General features: G+C 55.8%; 1 protein-coding gene across 5 annotated transcripts in view; it reads left to right on the top strand.

Moving 5' to 3' along the window:
- The first annotated feature begins 560 nt into the window (after window positions 1-560).
- myo18b (myosin XVIIIB) overlaps window positions 561-16,406 on the top strand; it is a 23,484-nt gene continuing 7,638 nt past the window's right edge. The window contains exons 1-32 of one of the 5 annotated variants that reach the window (XM_084694190.1): window positions 561-679; window positions 2,512-2,680; window positions 3,910-4,053; window positions 4,431-4,835; window positions 5,012-5,075; window positions 6,069-6,181; window positions 6,821-6,988; window positions 7,234-7,444; window positions 7,544-7,686; window positions 7,816-7,916; window positions 8,060-8,123; window positions 8,305-8,449; window positions 8,614-8,784; window positions 9,149-9,239; window positions 9,426-9,618; window positions 9,749-9,829; window positions 10,117-10,237; window positions 11,480-11,627; window positions 11,726-11,909; window positions 12,262-12,412; window positions 12,630-12,739; window positions 12,829-12,894; window positions 13,197-13,325; window positions 13,448-13,591; window positions 14,107-14,196; window positions 14,294-14,413; window positions 14,518-14,623; window positions 14,989-15,113; window positions 15,286-15,440; window positions 15,565-15,688; window positions 15,958-16,158; window positions 16,398-16,406. The exon at window positions 16,398-16,406 is cut by the window's right edge and continues 102 nt beyond it. In XM_084694190.1, coding sequence (XP_084550316.1) covers window positions 2,642-2,680; window positions 3,910-4,053; window positions 4,431-4,835; window positions 5,012-5,075; window positions 6,069-6,181; window positions 6,821-6,988; window positions 7,234-7,444; window positions 7,544-7,686; window positions 7,816-7,916; window positions 8,060-8,123; window positions 8,305-8,449; window positions 8,614-8,784; window positions 9,149-9,239; window positions 9,426-9,618; window positions 9,749-9,829; window positions 10,117-10,237; window positions 11,480-11,627; window positions 11,726-11,909; window positions 12,262-12,412; window positions 12,630-12,739; window positions 12,829-12,894; window positions 13,197-13,325; window positions 13,448-13,591; window positions 14,107-14,196; window positions 14,294-14,413; window positions 14,518-14,623; window positions 14,989-15,113; window positions 15,286-15,440; window positions 15,565-15,688; window positions 15,958-16,158; window positions 16,398-16,406 — 4,116 coding nt within the window. In that variant the 5' untranslated portion in view covers window positions 561-679; window positions 2,512-2,641. Of the gene's footprint in view, window positions 680-1,572; window positions 1,736-2,511; window positions 2,681-3,909; window positions 4,054-4,184; window positions 4,221-4,430; window positions 4,836-5,011; window positions 5,076-6,068; window positions 6,182-6,820; window positions 6,989-7,233; window positions 7,445-7,543; window positions 7,687-7,815; window positions 7,917-8,059; window positions 8,124-8,304; window positions 8,450-8,613; window positions 8,785-9,148; window positions 9,240-9,425; window positions 9,619-9,748; window positions 9,830-10,116; window positions 10,238-11,479; window positions 11,628-11,725; window positions 11,910-12,261; window positions 12,413-12,629; window positions 12,740-12,828; window positions 12,895-13,196; window positions 13,326-13,447; window positions 13,592-14,106; window positions 14,197-14,293; window positions 14,414-14,517; window positions 14,624-14,988; window positions 15,114-15,285; window positions 15,441-15,564; window positions 15,689-15,957; window positions 16,159-16,397 lie in introns of those variants that run through there. The other 4 variants (XM_084694192.1, XM_084694191.1, XM_084694189.1 and 1 more) reach the window with 4 other exon arrangements.

The raw sequence follows: 16,406 nt of genomic DNA, 5'->3' as shown, positions 1-16,406 counted from the left end.
ACCCTCCAGCAGGACTCCCCTCCTTTCTTCCCTCCCGTGCAGCTGCAGCTGTCAATCAAGGCAGAGGGACATCTGATTGGCGGCTCAGAAAGCCCGTCCCACAGCAGAGCATTTTGTGTACGGCCGAACGTGTGTCTGTGACAGACATGCCCCCCCCCTCCCCCTCGACGCAACCACACATGCACACAAACCCTTTCCCTGTCGCTCAAGTCTTGACGACCTCTGAGAAACGACTTTGGGGAACGTAATCATTCACTGACTTGGGAGATTTTGTTCAGATCTCTCTTCCATTTCCTCTGACACCCCCATCTCTATCGCCCTGCAGTCTCCCTCTGCGATTTTCAAGTAGCCAGTTCTCCAAACAGGGTAGTATCCCCTGCCACCTCCCCCTGTCGCAGGATATTTATAGAGGAATCATCTGTCAAACCAGCTGCCTTGCTTATCTCTCTGTGTGTGTGTGTTTGTGTGCGCGCGCGCGTGTGTGTGTGAGAGAGAGAGATGGCTGTCTATGTCACTCTATTTTCTGACTGCCCTCGCTGCGTGCCTCACTCAGACTGTTTTCTCCCCGGTGCGTGCGTGTGTGGCAGTGTGGCAGTGAGACTGTGTAGCTTAGCTTTGAAGGGTTGGAAGTGAAACGGTCACCTGGGATTCTCGACCTTGCTTTGGCGGCCCGTCTAAGGTAGGCTATGGTGGTCTCGTGTGGATGGGTGCGATTTCGAGCGGAAAGAGGGAGAGAGAGAAAGAGAGCGAGTTGGTTCTCATGACTTTATTTATAGCCGAATGGCCGGCTAGCTGGGAAAGCCAGGGCAGGGCAGCCAGTAGCGTCCAGGGCTGGACACAGTAGCTACGAGTGGGATTTGACATTGGGCCCCCAAGTCACACACGGGTCACAGACGGAAGAGAGACAAAAGGGTGGGCTTGGGTGGTGTCCAATTTGTGAAGGCAACTGGCTCAGGACCAGTGATGTGGTTTGGTCCGGGTCAGGATCAGGGCTGCTTTTGTCGGCAGAAAAGACAGAACAGTATGGTCGTCTCTCTGGTATAGCTGCTGGTCATCACCATCATTCCCAGAGAGCTGACGTGTGTCAGGCCCGAGTTCTCGGATCCTGACTCACAGCTCGACCAGCTAGGAAGCTGTTTACCCCAGAGAGCCCCGTGTTTCCTCTGTGTGTTTCCTCTGTGTGTGCGAGCCACCAAACGTTAGCGACACCTAACCTCAACCTGGCATAGAACCTTTCTCCCCCCCCCCCCCCCCCCACTGTGAGAGCCGCCACGAGGAGGTCCGCTGGCCACAGACAGTCGAGAGGCGGGCTGAAACACGAGAGCCGGAGGGGTGGGGGGGGGCGCTGGAGAGACCGTGGTGGTGGGAGATGCACTTCTTGTCATGGGACCAGTGGTTAGGGTCGATGGCGGTGGTTGGGTGCGTGTTTATTTATGTACGTGTGTTACGGAGAGAGAGAGAGAGAGAGAGAGAGAGAGAGAGACGGCGTGTGTGATCACAGCGTGCAGGGTTTGTGTCAGATGCCTCTCCTCTGTTATGGGATGAGGATGATGATGACGATGATAAGGACTGAGTGACACGACCGGCTGTTCTGGTGTTGACCGTCGCGTCAAAGGAGACAGGTCCACGCGTGTGTTGACTTTCAGACACTCACTGTACTCAAGGTAGCAGAAAGAAAAGTGTGCAGGCTTAGCCGCCATCATAGGCGGGACTTCTTCGACTCTCTAATACACAGGTACTGTAGAAGCGTACACGCAGCGGCGGTGGCGTATATTCTTAATTCCAATACCTGAACAGGACACAGGCTTCTTAGTGTTTAAGGTAGAGAAAGGGGTTTGACTGCTGCTTCGATACTAGTGCTCGTCTGACTGTTGTTGTTTCGGTGCAGGTCAGCTTTGGAGGGTTCTGACTGTGGTCTGTTGTTTGGTCACGGTTTTTCTTCGGAGAAGCACTAAATGGCCTCTAGGGCTGCGTTAGACAGGAAAAGGTTGGACTTGCGTGTGTGTGTGTCTGGGAAATGGGAGTTGATGGAGAGCGGGCTGCTTCCAATGAGGCTCGTGGGAACCACACTGATGATGTTGTGCCGGCTAAACTTGTTATGGAAGAGCCTGGTTATTTTTCTATGGTATCATGCCGGATTGGGACTTCTGGGTTGCCAACCTTTGAGACATTGAGGTTACAATTTGTGGTGGTTTTTCGTGTGTGTGTCTGGTTGTGTGTTTGTGTGTATATTTACGTCGCGCGAGAGAGATCCGATACTCGGTGAAGGATTGCATCCACTGTGTCTTGCAAAATCCCTCTAATTGAGAGTGTGGACCTGAGCGGGGCTGTAACGGGATCCGGTCGGTCGACATCTGCTCCGTCCGTGCTCGTCATTAAAAAAGCAAAACAAACGCACCCACGAGATTCAGGGCGCCCGTCCGTGCCGTCCTCCTCATGTCTGTTTTTCCACTTCCTTCCCTCCCTCTCTCTGCTTGTCTCTCCTTCTCTCTGTCCTTCTCCATCCTCCAGGTTCACCGCGTTTCTGTGTTCCCCTCCACGCACAACCCCCCCCCCCCCCTCCACGCTCTGACATCACGCCTGGCCGACCTCTGTTCCACCGCTCATCCCGACCCCTCCGCCCCCCTAGCCACAGTCACCCATGGCGTTGTCCTCGCGCCTAAAGCTCTGGGAGCAGAAGGGAGGTGCAGAGGTGTCGCATGCCGCATGGCGTTTGTGTGTTTTCTAGAAGGTTCCAGGTTGGGGGGGGGGGGTCTTCGTGCTCCTGCCTGTTCGAGAATAGTTGGAAGTTGGAATTCTCGTGTTCCGGAAGGATCACTGCATGCGTCACTGCTTGTGTGTTAGTGAGAACAGTCCTGATCAATGTGTACAGTGTGTGTCCAGAATGTGTACTTGTGAATGGAAGTGTCCACCAAGTCCTGCATGCCGTGGTCATCTGTCTACAATACACTATGTCCTATACTTTCCATGCTGTACATACCACAGTGTCCTGTTGTTGTGTTTTGTACACTGTCTGTGACCACCCAAATCTCCAGAGAGACTGGGGGCTGTAGTTACCCAGTGGTACTGGTGGGGGAATGTGCTGACAGGAGAGTCTCGTCATTTTAATGGGAGAGAGAGGGCGAGAGAGAGAGGGAGAGAGAGAGAGAGGGTGAGAGAGAGAGAGAGAGAGAGAGAGAGAGAGAGAGGAAAGACAAAAAGAGAGAGAGAGAGAGAGAGAGAGAGAGAGGAAAGACAAAAAGAGAGAGAGAGAGAGAGAGAGAAAGAGAGAGAGAGGGAGAGAAATGGCAGGTTAGCAGAACTGTTCGACTGACCTTTATCATTCTCCCCCTAATAACAGCAGATGATCTCCCTGGGCTAACTCTCCTCCCTTGGCCCTCCCGGGCTCTCTACTGACCAATCAGCTCTCTCCCCCCCTTAAAAAAAAAAAATTCTGAACTTTTTTTATTCTAACGTTGATACCAGGCATTTGCTTGTAGAGAAACACTAAACATTAGGACATCTCACGAATGAGCAGCACGAGAAACTGATTGTGTCTGTCTGTGGGTGAGTTTGTGTGTGTTTGTGTCTGCCTGAGATAGACTACGGCCTTGAAATTGCATGTTGACAAGGCTGTGAAGACCTTGTACAGCCACACATGACATTGTCCATGGTACCCTGCGATCCAAAGGAATCACAGGTTAAATCCAGTACTTTCTCCTGACCCTGAACATCCATTCAACCTGACAAATATACACAATCTACTCTCATCAGTAGCAAACTCACACGAGAACACGCTGACTAGCATCCACTGACTAGTCCCAATGATTAGCCGAAGCTCTATGGATTAGCGAATGTCAAAAGGACACAGTAAAAATCCCCTTTCCCCCTCCACACCATCATTCTCTCCATCCCTCCGTCCGTCTACAGATCAAGGAGGAGAAGAAGCCCGTGGTGACCACCGTGGCCCCCCCGCCCGTCACGGCCGTTCCGGGGGGTTTTCTCAGGCAGCTGGTCAGAGAGACCGAGAAGGAGACCAAACAGAAGGAACCGGAAGCCAAAGAAGAGAAGGCAGTAAGAAAGAGGGAGAGGGGACGGAGAGAGAGGGAGGCCAAAAGGGAGGGAGAGAGAGAACGTGAGAGGGAGGTGAAGAGGGAGGGATTGTACTTTCTGAAGAAAAAGGAACAGAACTTGATGGTTTATCCCATGGGGGAAAACGTATGCACGTGGGTTTGTACGAGGTACTAGCGCTAGAAATTGAATAATTTTTTTATTGTATTATTGTATTACAATTGTATATTATATTTTCGGTAGTGGGCCGTAGGGAGGGGGGCCGGAAGTGGGCCGCGGGTCGGCAGTATGCGATGGCTGACATACTGTCTGTCAGCGTGTTCCACTGCTCAGTAAGTTTTGCTCACTTCATTTCCTGGTGTGTATTTGCTCATCCGCAGCCCAGTAAGCTGAGCGACGATCTAGTTCAGCAGTTCCTCCTCCCAGACCAGACTCCACCAATCCTGGAGGCTGAAATGTCTCTCCGAGCCGAAAAAACAGTCAACGGCGAGCGGGGTCGCCACCCCGCCCAATCAGAGCTCAAGACCCCGTCGCCGAGGCGAAACCTTTCACCGGAGGTCAAGAGCCCGTCGCCGGTCAAGGAAGTGAAACGGGAAGTGACATCAGAGCACGTACAGGAAGCGAGGGAAGAGAAGGTGTCGAAGGCGACGAGGACCCCCGAGGGGGAGGAAAAGAGAGAGCAGAAGGAAGTGAGAGAGGAGAGAGAAGAGGACGTGATAGAGGAGAGACAGGAACCTGAGGGGAGACAGGCAGAGTCCACCATGACAGAACATGAGAAGACAGAGGTGCGCATGTCGCGCCGCGCCGCGCTGGCATGCTGGCAGCACGCCTGCTTCCGCACACGCATTCTCTGACGTCTCTCTCTTTCGGTCTCACACAGACCATTGTACTGATATAGTATCGATTCTTCAAACGGGGCGTCTTTCCCTTGTCCCCTCATGACCCTTGTTTTGTCTCACAGGTGAGAGATGTATGGTATGAAGTTGGAACAGTGTGGTACATCCACAAGGACGGTTTTAACCTCGGTAAGACACACACACAAACACACACACACAGTGATTGCTTGGATGTGAGATTTCTAGTTTGGCGTGTCCGCTGTCTGTGTTCTGAGGAGCCTGTTTGTGTATGATGGGGCTGTAGGGGTCCATGTTATTAATAGGCTGACTGCTGCTTCCTGGTCCTCGCCAGTAGAAGCCCTGGTTATTCTGTCACACTGCCATCTACTGGCCTGCCCACAAAGCAGCATCTCTCTCTGTTTCTCTCTCTCTCTCTCTCTCTCTCTCTCTCTCTCTCTCTCTCTCTCTCTCTCTCTCTCTCTCTCCCTCTCTCTCTCACTCTCTCCCTCTCTCTCTCTCTCTCCCTCCCTCTCTCTCTTTCTTCTCTCCTACTTCCTCTCACCCCCCCCCGCTCCCCAACCCTCCATCTCTCCTCCTCTCTCTCTCTCTCTCTCTGTCTCTCTCTCTCTCTCTCTCTCTCTCTCTCTCTCTCTCTCTCTCTCTCTCTCTCTCCCCTCTCCCCCCCATGTGTGGTAATCTCCCGTTCCTCCAGCCTCTCTCCAGAGACCCTCTCAGCAGTAATCCCATCAAACCTTCATATGCCCACACAACCCCTGACCCAAGGCCTGACCTCCTTACCAGGGGATCAGGGAATAACTATGATATGTGTTATACTACCCCAAACACACGCACACAAACAAACACAAACAAACACACACACACGGCTCCACAGAGTCCAGAACAGGATCAGAGAATCCCAGATGCGTATCAGATATTATTCTCCGAGGATATAAACCCCTACAAATCCCTTTTCACCGCGCAGAACATCTGTACATACAATAGAGAGTCTGTACCTACGCGGGCCACATAACAATACACTGTACAGCAGCATCTAGGAACATGATCAGGCTGACTTCACATGGAATTATGGTGGAACATGATGCAGAATGGGACCACTGAGAGATGACGCTATTGGAGGATTGCATTTGAGCCGCTCTGCTATTGGTGTATCTTGTGTTCCAGCCACTCAGCTGAAACCAGACGAGGGCACTCCTGATCTCCCAGCAGGCCGAGTGAGAGTCAGGCTGCAGACTGACGGAACGCTGCATGACGTCTCGGAGTATGAGATCGAGAAGGTACTTCCTGCCTTGTGCTTAATGACATTCTACACCACATACTGGAGAGGGTTTTTTTTCTTTCTTTCTCTGAGGATTTCTAACAGTCTCCCTCTCTCTATCTCTCTCACTCTCACCCCACTCTCTCTCTCTCTCTCTCTCTCTCACCCTCATCCCTCTCTCTATCCTCTCTCTGTCTCTGTCTCTGTCTCTGTCTCTCTCTCTCTCTCTCTCTCTCTCTCTCTCTCTCTCTCTCTCTGTGTCTCTCTCTGTGTCTCTCTTTCTCTCTCTGTGTCTCTCTCTCTCTCTGTGTCTCTCTCTCTCTCTGTGTCTCTCTCTGTGTCTCTCTCTCTCTCTCTCACCCTCATCCCTCTCTCTATCCTCTCTCTGTCTCTGTCTCTGTCTCTGTCTCTCTCTCTCTCTCTCTCTCTCTCTCTCTCTGTGTCTCTCTCTGTGTCTCTCTTTCTCTCTCTGTGTCTCTCTCTCTCTCTCTCTCTCTCTCTCTCTCTCACCCTCATCCCTCTCTCTATCCTCTCTCTGTCTCTGTCTCTGTCTCTGTCTCTCTCTCTCTCTCTCTCTCTCTCTCTCTCTCTCTCTCTCTCTCTCTGTGTGTCTCTCTCTGTCTCTCTCTGTGTCTCTCTCTCTCTCTCTCGCCCCCAGTGTAACCCCGCTGAGCTGGATCTGTGTGAGGACCTTAGTGAGCTCCAGAGCGTGAACGAGTGCGGTCTGCTGCACACCCTGACCAGCCGAGCCAAAGCCAGGCTGCCCCTCAGCCACGCAGGGCCCAACCTGTTAAACCTGTGGCCGCCTCAGCACCCCAACAGCAAGGTCAACACACACACACACACACACAGACACACACACACACAGACTCGGACGTCGCTTGGAATAAGAGCGCTCGCCAAACGAATCCGCGACGCGACCCCAGCAAAACACACACCCCAGACGCGCACGTCAACTAAACGATTGTCGGCAAACCACGCAATAACCTGCGCCTACTTGTAAACGACTACCCCCCCCCCCTCGCCCCCGTCCCACCACCTTCCCCCCCTTGCCACCCTCTGTCTCCACAGACCCCCAAGTCTCGGAGGGGGGAGTCCGTGTGGGACGCCCCCCCGGCCTTGGCCGCTCTGGTCAAGCGCGTGTACGTCTCCATGGTGGGCCGGCGGAAGGACCAGAGTGTGTGCGCGGTGGGGCGCAGCGGCACGGGGAAGACCACGGCGTGCCAGGCGTTCGCGCACGCTCTCCTCAAACAGGCGGGCACCGCCGGCACTCACATCAGCGGTCGGTATCAGTGGATCCGTGGGAGTGTGGAGGGGAGAGGACGGCGACGTCGCGAACGGCGCTCCTAACCCTCCGTGCGTGTGTGTGCGTGTGTCACAGTGGAGAGAGTGCAGGCCATGTTCACGGTGTTGAGGTCTTTCGGCTGCGTGAGCTCCCAGCAGAGTGACGCGTCATCCCGCTTCGCCACGGTGTTCTCCCTGGACTTCAACCACGCCGGGCTGGCTGCCGCGGGACACCTGCAGGTCCGGCCATAACACCAACGCTCGCATTCACACGGCCGCCGCGCATGCTGCACGTGCTGTGCCAAAGGATCCTCTCTTTCTCCTTTTTCCTCTGCCGCCATCCTCTGCTTTCGTCCCTCTCTCCTCCAGACCATGATGTTGGAGAAATGGAGGGTGTGTCAGAAGCCGGAAGGAGAGAGTAACTTCCTGGTGTTCTCTCAGATGCTGGCTGGACTTAATACCGAGATGAGGTACTCTTCTTCGCACTGACGGCACACGACACTAGAGCCGTGGAGAGATGGGCTGGAAGGTGACCAGGAGGGCTGTCTTGGCCCTCTGTGAACCCGGAAGTGTGAGACTATACTTGACATCATATCCTGTCTCCTCCTGACAGGACAGAGTTGCAGCTGCACCAGTTACCTGAGGTTAACTCCTTTGGGATCGTCACGCCAACCAAGGTAACCAGGGCACGGAGACGAGATGGAGTTTCTCTGCTCTGATTTTCCATGTGTTGTTTTGGAGCTTTCCTACGAAATTTACGAAATTCTCCCTTCTCTCCCCTCTCCCCTCCCCCTCCTCCCCTCTCGTCTCTCCCTTCTCTCCCCTCTCCCCTCTCCCCTCTCCCCTCTCCGTCATCAGGTGGAGGAAAAACAGCGTGCCTCTGTGGCCTTCACCAAGCTGCTGGCTGCCATGGAAACGCTTGGCTTCTCTGGGGACGAGCAGAGAGCGATCTGGCATGTTCTGGCCGGGATCTATCACCTCGGGGTGGCGGGGGCGTGTAAAGGTGACACTTTGGTTCCTTCTTCTGGCGCTTCTTGCTTTCTCCTCTCCCAACCGGCGGCTCTGAGAATTCTCCCTGCCTCTCTGTTTCTCTCTCTGTTTCTCTCTCACGACTTACCCCCCCTCCCCACCCTTCTCCCCCCTCCCTCCACCTCTCCCCCCTCCCAGTGGGCAGGAGGCAGTTTGTGAGCTTCGACAGCGCCCAGACGGCCAGCTGCGTGCTGGGCTGCGAGGGGGAGGAGCTCCAGACGGCCGTGTTCAAGCACCACCTGAGGCAGCTGCTGCAGAGAGCCACGGGGGGGGGCCGGGAGAGACACGCCCAGGCCGAGTCAGAGGACGGTGAGACACACACACACACACACACACACACACACAGACATTTACATTACATGTAGTCATTTAGCAGACGCTCTTATCCAGAGCGACTTACAGTAAGTACAGGGACATTCCCCCCGGAGGCAGGTAGGGTGAGGTGCCTTTCCCGAGGACACAACGTCATTGTGCACGGCCGGGAATCGAACCGGCAACCTTCAGATTACTAGTCCGACTCCCTAACGGCTCAGCCACCTGACTCCTCCCTGACACATGCACGCAGCAAGGCGCAAATGCACACACAGACGCCCACACGGGCACACCCGCACGCGCGCGTGCCCACGTGGAGGGGAAGTCGAGGTTCACTCGTGCAAATGTTCCCCCCCCGCAGGTCCTCGACTGAGTGCCTCTCAGTGTGTCGAGGGCATGGCCGTCGGCCTCTACGAGGAACTCTTCACTGCAGTCGTGTCACTCATCAACAGGTCAGCGCGCCTACGACTCACGCAGCGACACGCGCATTCATTTCTACAGTCAAACAAAAACCATTTCGGTGTCGTCCTGAACTCATACACACTCCCACGGACAGTACTTGCTCAATAACCCACTCAAAAAAAACCACGCAGGCTCACACACGCACAGTCTAACATGTGTGTGTGTGTGTGTCGCAGGGCCCTGAGTTCCCAGCACTTGACCCTGGCCTCCGTGATGGTGGTGGACACCCCCGGCCTCCGCAACCCCCGCCACACGAGAGAGGAGAGGGCAGCGGGCTGGGCCGAACTCTGCCACAACTACCTCCAGGAGAGGCTGCTGGAGCACTACCACTCACACACCTTCACACACACTCTGGAGCGATATACACAGGTGGGACCCCAGGCACGGTCCGTCAATAAGATGAACTGAGTTACATTGAGGTTGAGGAGGAGGCTCTGTGATTGGTTGTCGGCGACTTGTGGTCTGATTAGTGGTGTGTGGTATGTGGTGTGTTCTCCAGGAGAGAGTACCTGTGGACTTTGAGTGTCCAGAGAGCAGCCCTGCAGAGGTCGTCTCCTCCATCGACCAACCTGCTCTACAGGTACAAAGACCTCTTCTCCCTCCCTCCCTCCCTCCCTCCCTCCCTCCCTCCCTCCCTCCCTCCCTCCCTCCCTCCCTCCCTCCCTCCCTCCCTCCCTCCCTCCCTCCCTCCCTCCCTCCCTCCCTCCCTCCCTCCCTTCCTCCCTCCCCTCCCTCTGAAGGACGGATACGTGGTGTCTGTGTTGTTGTCCGTGTGTGTGGTGTGGTGCGTGTGTGTGTGCCCGCGTGTGTGTATACATATGTGTGTGTGTGTGTGTGTGTGTGCATGTGCCTGTGTGTGTGTGTTAGGTGCGGGCTGCAGATGGAGACCCTAGAGGGTTGCTGTGGGTCCTGGATGAGGAGATGGTGAGCCCAGGCTCCAGTGAGAACACCGTACTGGAGAGGGTCTGCCAGTACTACAGTGACACTGGTGAGAGAGTGGGTGACTGTAGCGCGCCAGCGTGGACTACAGGATGAGTTTCACACTTGATTTGTTGCGTTCGTTTTCAGAATGCAAGTCTTTTTCAGTCACGTGTGTAGTTTACGTTGAGTGTTACCTCGGTGAAGCTATCTGAAGCTAATCCTAATTCTCCTCTTCCTCATTCTCCTCATTCTCCTCATCCTCCTCCTCTCCTCCCCCTCTTCTTCCCCCTTCTTATCCTCCTCCTCCACCTCCTGCTCTCATCTCCTCTTCTCTCCTTCTCTCCTCCACCTGCTCTCATCTCCTCTTCTCTCCTCTTCTCTCCTCCTCCTCCTCCTCCTCCTCCACCTCCTCCACCTCCTCCTCCTCCTCTCCTCCTCTTCCTCCTCCTCCTCCTCCTCCTCCCTTTCCTCCTCCTCCTCCTCCCTTTCCTCCTCCTCTCCTCTCCTCCCCCTCCCCCTCCTCCTCTCCTCCCCTCCCCCTCCCCCTCCTCCTCTCCTCTCCTCTCCTCCTCCTCTCCTCCTCCTCCTCGTCCTCCTCCTCCTCGTCCTCCTCCTCTCCTCTCCTCCTCCTCCTCCTCTCCTCTCCTCCTCTTCCTCCTCTCCTCTCCTCTCCTCCTCTCCTCTTCCTTGTCCTCCTCCTCGACCTCCTCTCCTCCTCCTCTCCTCTCCTCTCCTCTCCTCTCCTCTCCTCTCCTCTCCTCTCCTCTCCTCTCCTCTCCTCTCCTCTCCTCCTCCTCCTCCTCCTCTCCTCTCCTCCTCTTCCTCCTCTCCTCTCCTCTCCTCCTCTCCTCCTCCTTGTTCTCCTCCTCCTCCTCCTCTCCTCCTCCTCCTCTCCTCTCCTCCTCTTCCTCCTCTCCTCTCCTCTCCTCTCCTCCTCTCCTCTTCCTCCTCTCCTCTCCTCCTCTCCTCTTCCTTGTCCTCCTCCTCAACCTCCTCTCCTCCTCCTCTCCTCTCCTCTCCTCTCCTCTCCTCTCCTCTCCTCTCCTCTCCTCTCCTCTCCTCTCCTCTCCTCCTCCTCCTCCTCCTCCTCCTCTCCTCTCCTCTCCTCCTCTTCCTCCTCTCCTCCTCTCCTCCTCCTTGTTCTCCTCCTCCTCCTCTCCTCCTCCTCCTCTCCTCTCCTCCTCTTCCTCCTCTCCTCTCCTCTCCTCCTCTCCTCTTCCTTGTCCTCCTCCTCCTCTCCTCCTCTCCTCGTCCTCCTCTCCTCGTCCTCCTCTCCTCCTCCTCCTCTCCTCCTCCTCCTCCTCCTCAGTGCGGCAGTGTGAGCAGCCTCTGCAGTGTGAAGTGAGCCACTTGATGGGTTCGGACCCGGTCCGCTACGACCTCACAGGATGGTTCGGCCTGATCCAGAACAACCCGTCCGCCCTCAACGCCATCTCACTGCTGCAGAACTCCTCCGTGTACGTCCCTGCTCACGCGCGCGCTTGTGTGTGTGTGTGTGTGTGAATGTCACCAGTGCCTCTCTCTGACCCCGCGCCCTCTCTCTCCCGCCCCTCAGGGCGGTGGTGAAGGCTCTGTTTGCCCCCAGGGCCTCCGTGCCCCCCCTGTGTCGGGGCCTGGGGGGCGTGGAGGGGGGGAGCCAGCGCTCTCTGCAGAGGAGCGGCACCATCAGGAAGACCTTCAGCGGAGGAATGGCCGCCATACGGAGGCACTCCCAGTGTATAGCAGTCAAGCTTCAAGCCGTAAGTCTGCCCAAATACACTCATATGAAACATGAACGTTTCCCTCAGTGTGCAGTAGGTCATGGGTCGTAAGTAAACACCCAAATACATGCGCGTATCTTTATAAAACTCCCCTTTACCCACTCTCACACGCAATGCACCGTGCGTACAGAGTCAGATGGCTGAGCGGTGAGGGAGTCGGGCTAGTAATCAGAAGCTTACCGGATCGATTCCCCGCCGTGCCTGTTGTGTCCTTGTGTCCTTGGGCAAGGCACTTCACCCTACTTGCCTCGGGGTGAATGTCCCTGTACTTACTGTAAGTCGCTCTGGATAAGAGCGTCTGCTAAATGTGCCTCTGTCCCCCCTTGTACAGGACGCTCTGCTGAACCTGATCCGCAGAGCCAGCCCCGTCTTCCTGCAGTGCGTGCAGGCCAACATGGAGGGCGGAGCGTTCGACGTGCCCGCGCTCAGGGTCCAGCTGCACTCCACGCAGATCCTGCCCGCCCTGCAGCTCTACCGCACAGGTGATTTAGCGTTAGCCCTTAGCGTTGGCATGAAGCCCACCGTCTCGCCACAGAACACCACACGGGTTAGCGTAGCTTTTTGACCACTTCGGAAGAACTGTTTGTGACGCAAGTTAGCTTTCCCTCCACAGCCAGACGAAGCGGTTTTACAGTGGAAACTCGTACAGGGAGGTAAAAGAGAATGAGGCTACAGCTTATCTCCTTTTTTCTCCTCCAGGCTACCCAGAACACATGACTCTGAGCGACTTCCGCTGCCGATTCCAGGCTCTTTCACCACCCGTCATGAAACGTTACGGATCAGTGTTCATCACCCCGGACGAGAGGAAGGTAGGACAAACACACACACAGGAGAGCAGGTAGCTACCATGTGGTCTGATTGTGTTCAATTGTGTCTCTAACTGTTGTGTTCTTCCCAGGCTGTGGAGGAACTGCTGGTAGAGTTGGATGTAGACAAGAAGAGTCTAGTTCTGGGAGCCAGCAGGGTGAGGACTACTATATCCAACTCTGTACTATCTCCATACTAACTCTGTACTATCTCCATACTAACTCTGTACTATCTCCCTACTATCTCCATACTAACTCTGTACTATCTCCATACTAACTCTGTACTATCTCCATACTATCTCCATACTAACTCTGTACTATCTCCATACTAACTCTGTACTATCTCCATACTAACTCTGTACTATCTCCATACTATCTCCACACAATCGCCATACTAACTCTGCACCGTTACCATGGTACCACCACTGTCTGCGGCCTTCACCCTCCCTCCCTCCCTCAGGTGTTTATGAAACGTGGCGTGCTTCGCTACCTGGAGCAGCAGAGAGACCTGCTGGTCAGCGGTTGGCTGATTCAGCTGCAGGCCGCCTGCATGGGTCACCAGGCTAGACAGAGGTACCGCAAACTCAAGGTGAGCCACACTCCCTGACCCCTGACCCATCTGTCAGGGACTTGTGGTTTTCCATAGGATGTATGTTTGTGGTCTGAGTGTGTTTGCTTACATGTGTGTGTGTGTATCCCTGCTATCTCCAGGTGCAGCAGATGGCCTTGCGCTGTGTGCAGAGGAACATCCGCGCCCTGAGAGGCGTGGCCAAGTGGAGCTGGTGGCGACTCTTCTGCAGAGTGCGCCCCCTACTGGATGTCAACATGGACGATGAGAGGCTCAGGGCCAAGGAGGTACACACACACTCACACACACACGCTCACACACACACTCACACGTATGCGCACAGGCTCACGCACACGATTTTGGGCCATCCTTCCGTGAGCATCAGTAAAGGATATTAGATTAGGCATCAGGAGGAGATGATGTCACTGGGAGAAGATTAAGGGGGAGAGAAGGATGATGTCAGAGGGAAGAGGATGATGTCAGGGTGAAGAGGATGACGTCAGAGGGAAGAGGATGATGTCAGGGTGCAGAGGATGACGTCAGAGGGAAGAGGATGATGTCCAGGGGCGGAGGATGACGTCAGAGGGAAGAGGATGACGTCAGAGGGAAGAGGATGACGTCAGAGGGAAGAGGATGACGTCAGAGGGAAGAGGATGACGTCAGAGGGAAGAGGATGACGTCAGAGGGAAGAGGATGACGTCAGAGGGAAGAGGATGACGTCAGAGGGAAGAGGATGATGTCCAGGGGCGGAGGATGACGTCAGAGGGAAGAGGCCGACCCTGTCCTGTCTGTTTGTCCCCAGGATGAGATATCCGCTCTGAGGCGCCGGCTGGAGAAGTCGGAGAAGGAGAGGAACGACTTGAGGCAGACGGCCGACATCCTGGAGACCAAGGTGCGTGAACGACCGCTAACCGCTATCGCACCTCCGACACACAGCTAGGGACGACCCCCCCCCCCCTCCACTAAGCGTTTTGCGTGTGGGCGTTTAGGTGACGGCGGTGTCGTCGGAGCTGAGCGACGAGCGATTCCGCGGCGAGGCCGCCTGCCAGGCGCTGGACGTGGAGAGGGCGGAGAGGCTGCGCCTCGCCAAGGAGAACAAGGAGCTCCAGGTATCTCCCTCTGCCTCGCCTCGACGAGCCCTCTCTCGGAGAGAGAACTGTCGGAACGCCTCGCGGCTCACGCGTTCTCCCGTCTTTCCCCCCGCGCTCCTCAGGCTCGCCTGGACCAGTGTAAGATTGCCGTGGAGACGTTGGAGAAGCAGGTGGAGGAGGAGAAGCAGAAGGTCCAGAGCAGAGGGAACCAGACAGGGGCAGGGACAGGTGACGTACCCGCGTCCTGTCCCAGACATAACAAGGGGCTCGGGCTCGTTTGTTTTTTCTTTTTCCGGGGCTTTCGCTTCCTTCTCATCTCTGTCCTCGTCTCGTCCCCTCCTCCCTCTGTCCTCGTCCCCTCCTCCCTCTGTCCTCGTCCCCTCCTCCCTCTGTCCTCGTCCCCTCCTCCCTCTGTCCTCGCCCCCTCCTCCCTCTGCCCTCGCCCCCTCCTCCCTCTGTCCTCGTCCCCTCGTCCCTCTGTCCTCGCCCCCTCCTCCCTCTGCCCTCGCCCCCTCCTCCCTCTGCCCTCGCCCCCTCCTCCCTCTGTCCTCGTCCCCTGCCCCCTCTGTCCTCGTGCCCTCCTCCCTCTGCAGGTAGCGAGGTGGCCCTGCAGCTGGAGTGCTGTCAGACGGAGGTGGAGTTTGTGCGCCGGCGTCTAAAACAGACCGAGGAGAGACTGGAGTCAGAGAGACAGACACGCCAGCAGCTCGACACCAAGGTCTCACACACACACACTCACTCACTCACTCACTTAGAAAGACAAACATATACACACACAGACACCAGAGATACATTTCAATGCACAGAAAGACACACAGACAAAAGGACTATGATAGTGACTCATCTCTCCTTGTGTGTGTGTGTGTGTGTGTGTGTGTGTGTGTGTGTAGGTGGCCTCTCTGCAGGTCCAGCTGGAGCAGTCCAAGAAGAGCGTGACAGAGTTGAGGCGTCAGTGTCGGCGCGTGACCTCCGACCTCCAGGACGCCCGCGTTCTCACCGACAGCCTGCAGGGCCGCGCTCACGAGCTCGACCGCAAACAGAGGAGGTGCGTGTTGACGGCACGCACCTGACCCTGAGGAGAAATATTCTGATTGGCCAGAGCCGGTTCATAATCATCGGTTCAAGGTTTCATTGGAAAAGCTTTCGAGTGTGTGTGTGTGTGTGTGTAGGTTTGACAGTGAACTGACGCAGGCTCTGGAAGAAGCAGAGAACGAGAGAGGCCAGAAGGACAAGGCCATCCAGGAAAACACTGCTCTGGGAGGGCAGATTTACACCCTGCGCCGCACTATCCAGGTACGGCCGTTGGTGCACACGGGCGTGTGTCCCACTACACTGGTAAACGTCCTACCTGTGTGTTTGTATGCCATCGTGCCATTGTGTGTGTGTTTTTTGAACCAGTTAATTCCTTTCTCTCTTTTTCTCTCTTTTTCTCTCTTTTTCTCTCTTTTTCTCTCTTCTCTCTCTCTCTCTCTCTCTCTCTCTCTCTCTCTCTCTCTCTCTCTCTCTCTCTCTCTCTCTCTCTCTCTCCCTCTCTCTCTCTCCCTCTCTCTGTGTGTGAGCAGGACAACCAGGCGGAGGTGGGCCGCCTCCAGCAGCAGAAGGAGGAGCTGTGCGCCCAGATCCGTGACCTCAGCCTGCCCGTGGACCTGGCCTCCGACTCGCTGCCCGACCTGAAGAAGCAGCTCCGCCTCCTGGAGGGCCAGAGCGCCCAGAGAGGGGAGGAGATCGCCCAGCTCAACGCCAGGATCCAACAGCAGCAACAGGTCCACACACACACACAGAGAGAGAGAGAGAGAGACCACGGGGCTGTCCATCTCTACTCCCAGAACAGTCGTCGGACACGCGCGCGCACACACGCCCACTCTCTCCACCAACCCCTCCTTTCCTCTTCCTCCAAACTCTGCCCCTTTCCTCTCCATCTTTTCATCTCCTCCCCCTCCTCCTCCTCCCCCTCCTCCTCCTCCTCCTCCCCCCCCTCCTCCTCCCCCTCCCCCTCTCACAGATGCACCTG

Source organism: Hypomesus nipponensis, chromosome 27 (genome assembly GCF_054491055.1).
Source record: "Hypomesus nipponensis isolate SF chromosome 27, ASM5449105v1, whole genome shotgun sequence".
In the NCBI taxonomy this organism is placed as follows: Eukaryota; Metazoa; Chordata; class Actinopteri; order Osmeriformes; family Osmeridae; genus Hypomesus; species Hypomesus nipponensis.
Note: the sequence above shows the minus strand (reverse complement) of the source record. Positions and strands in the feature narration are given on the sequence as shown.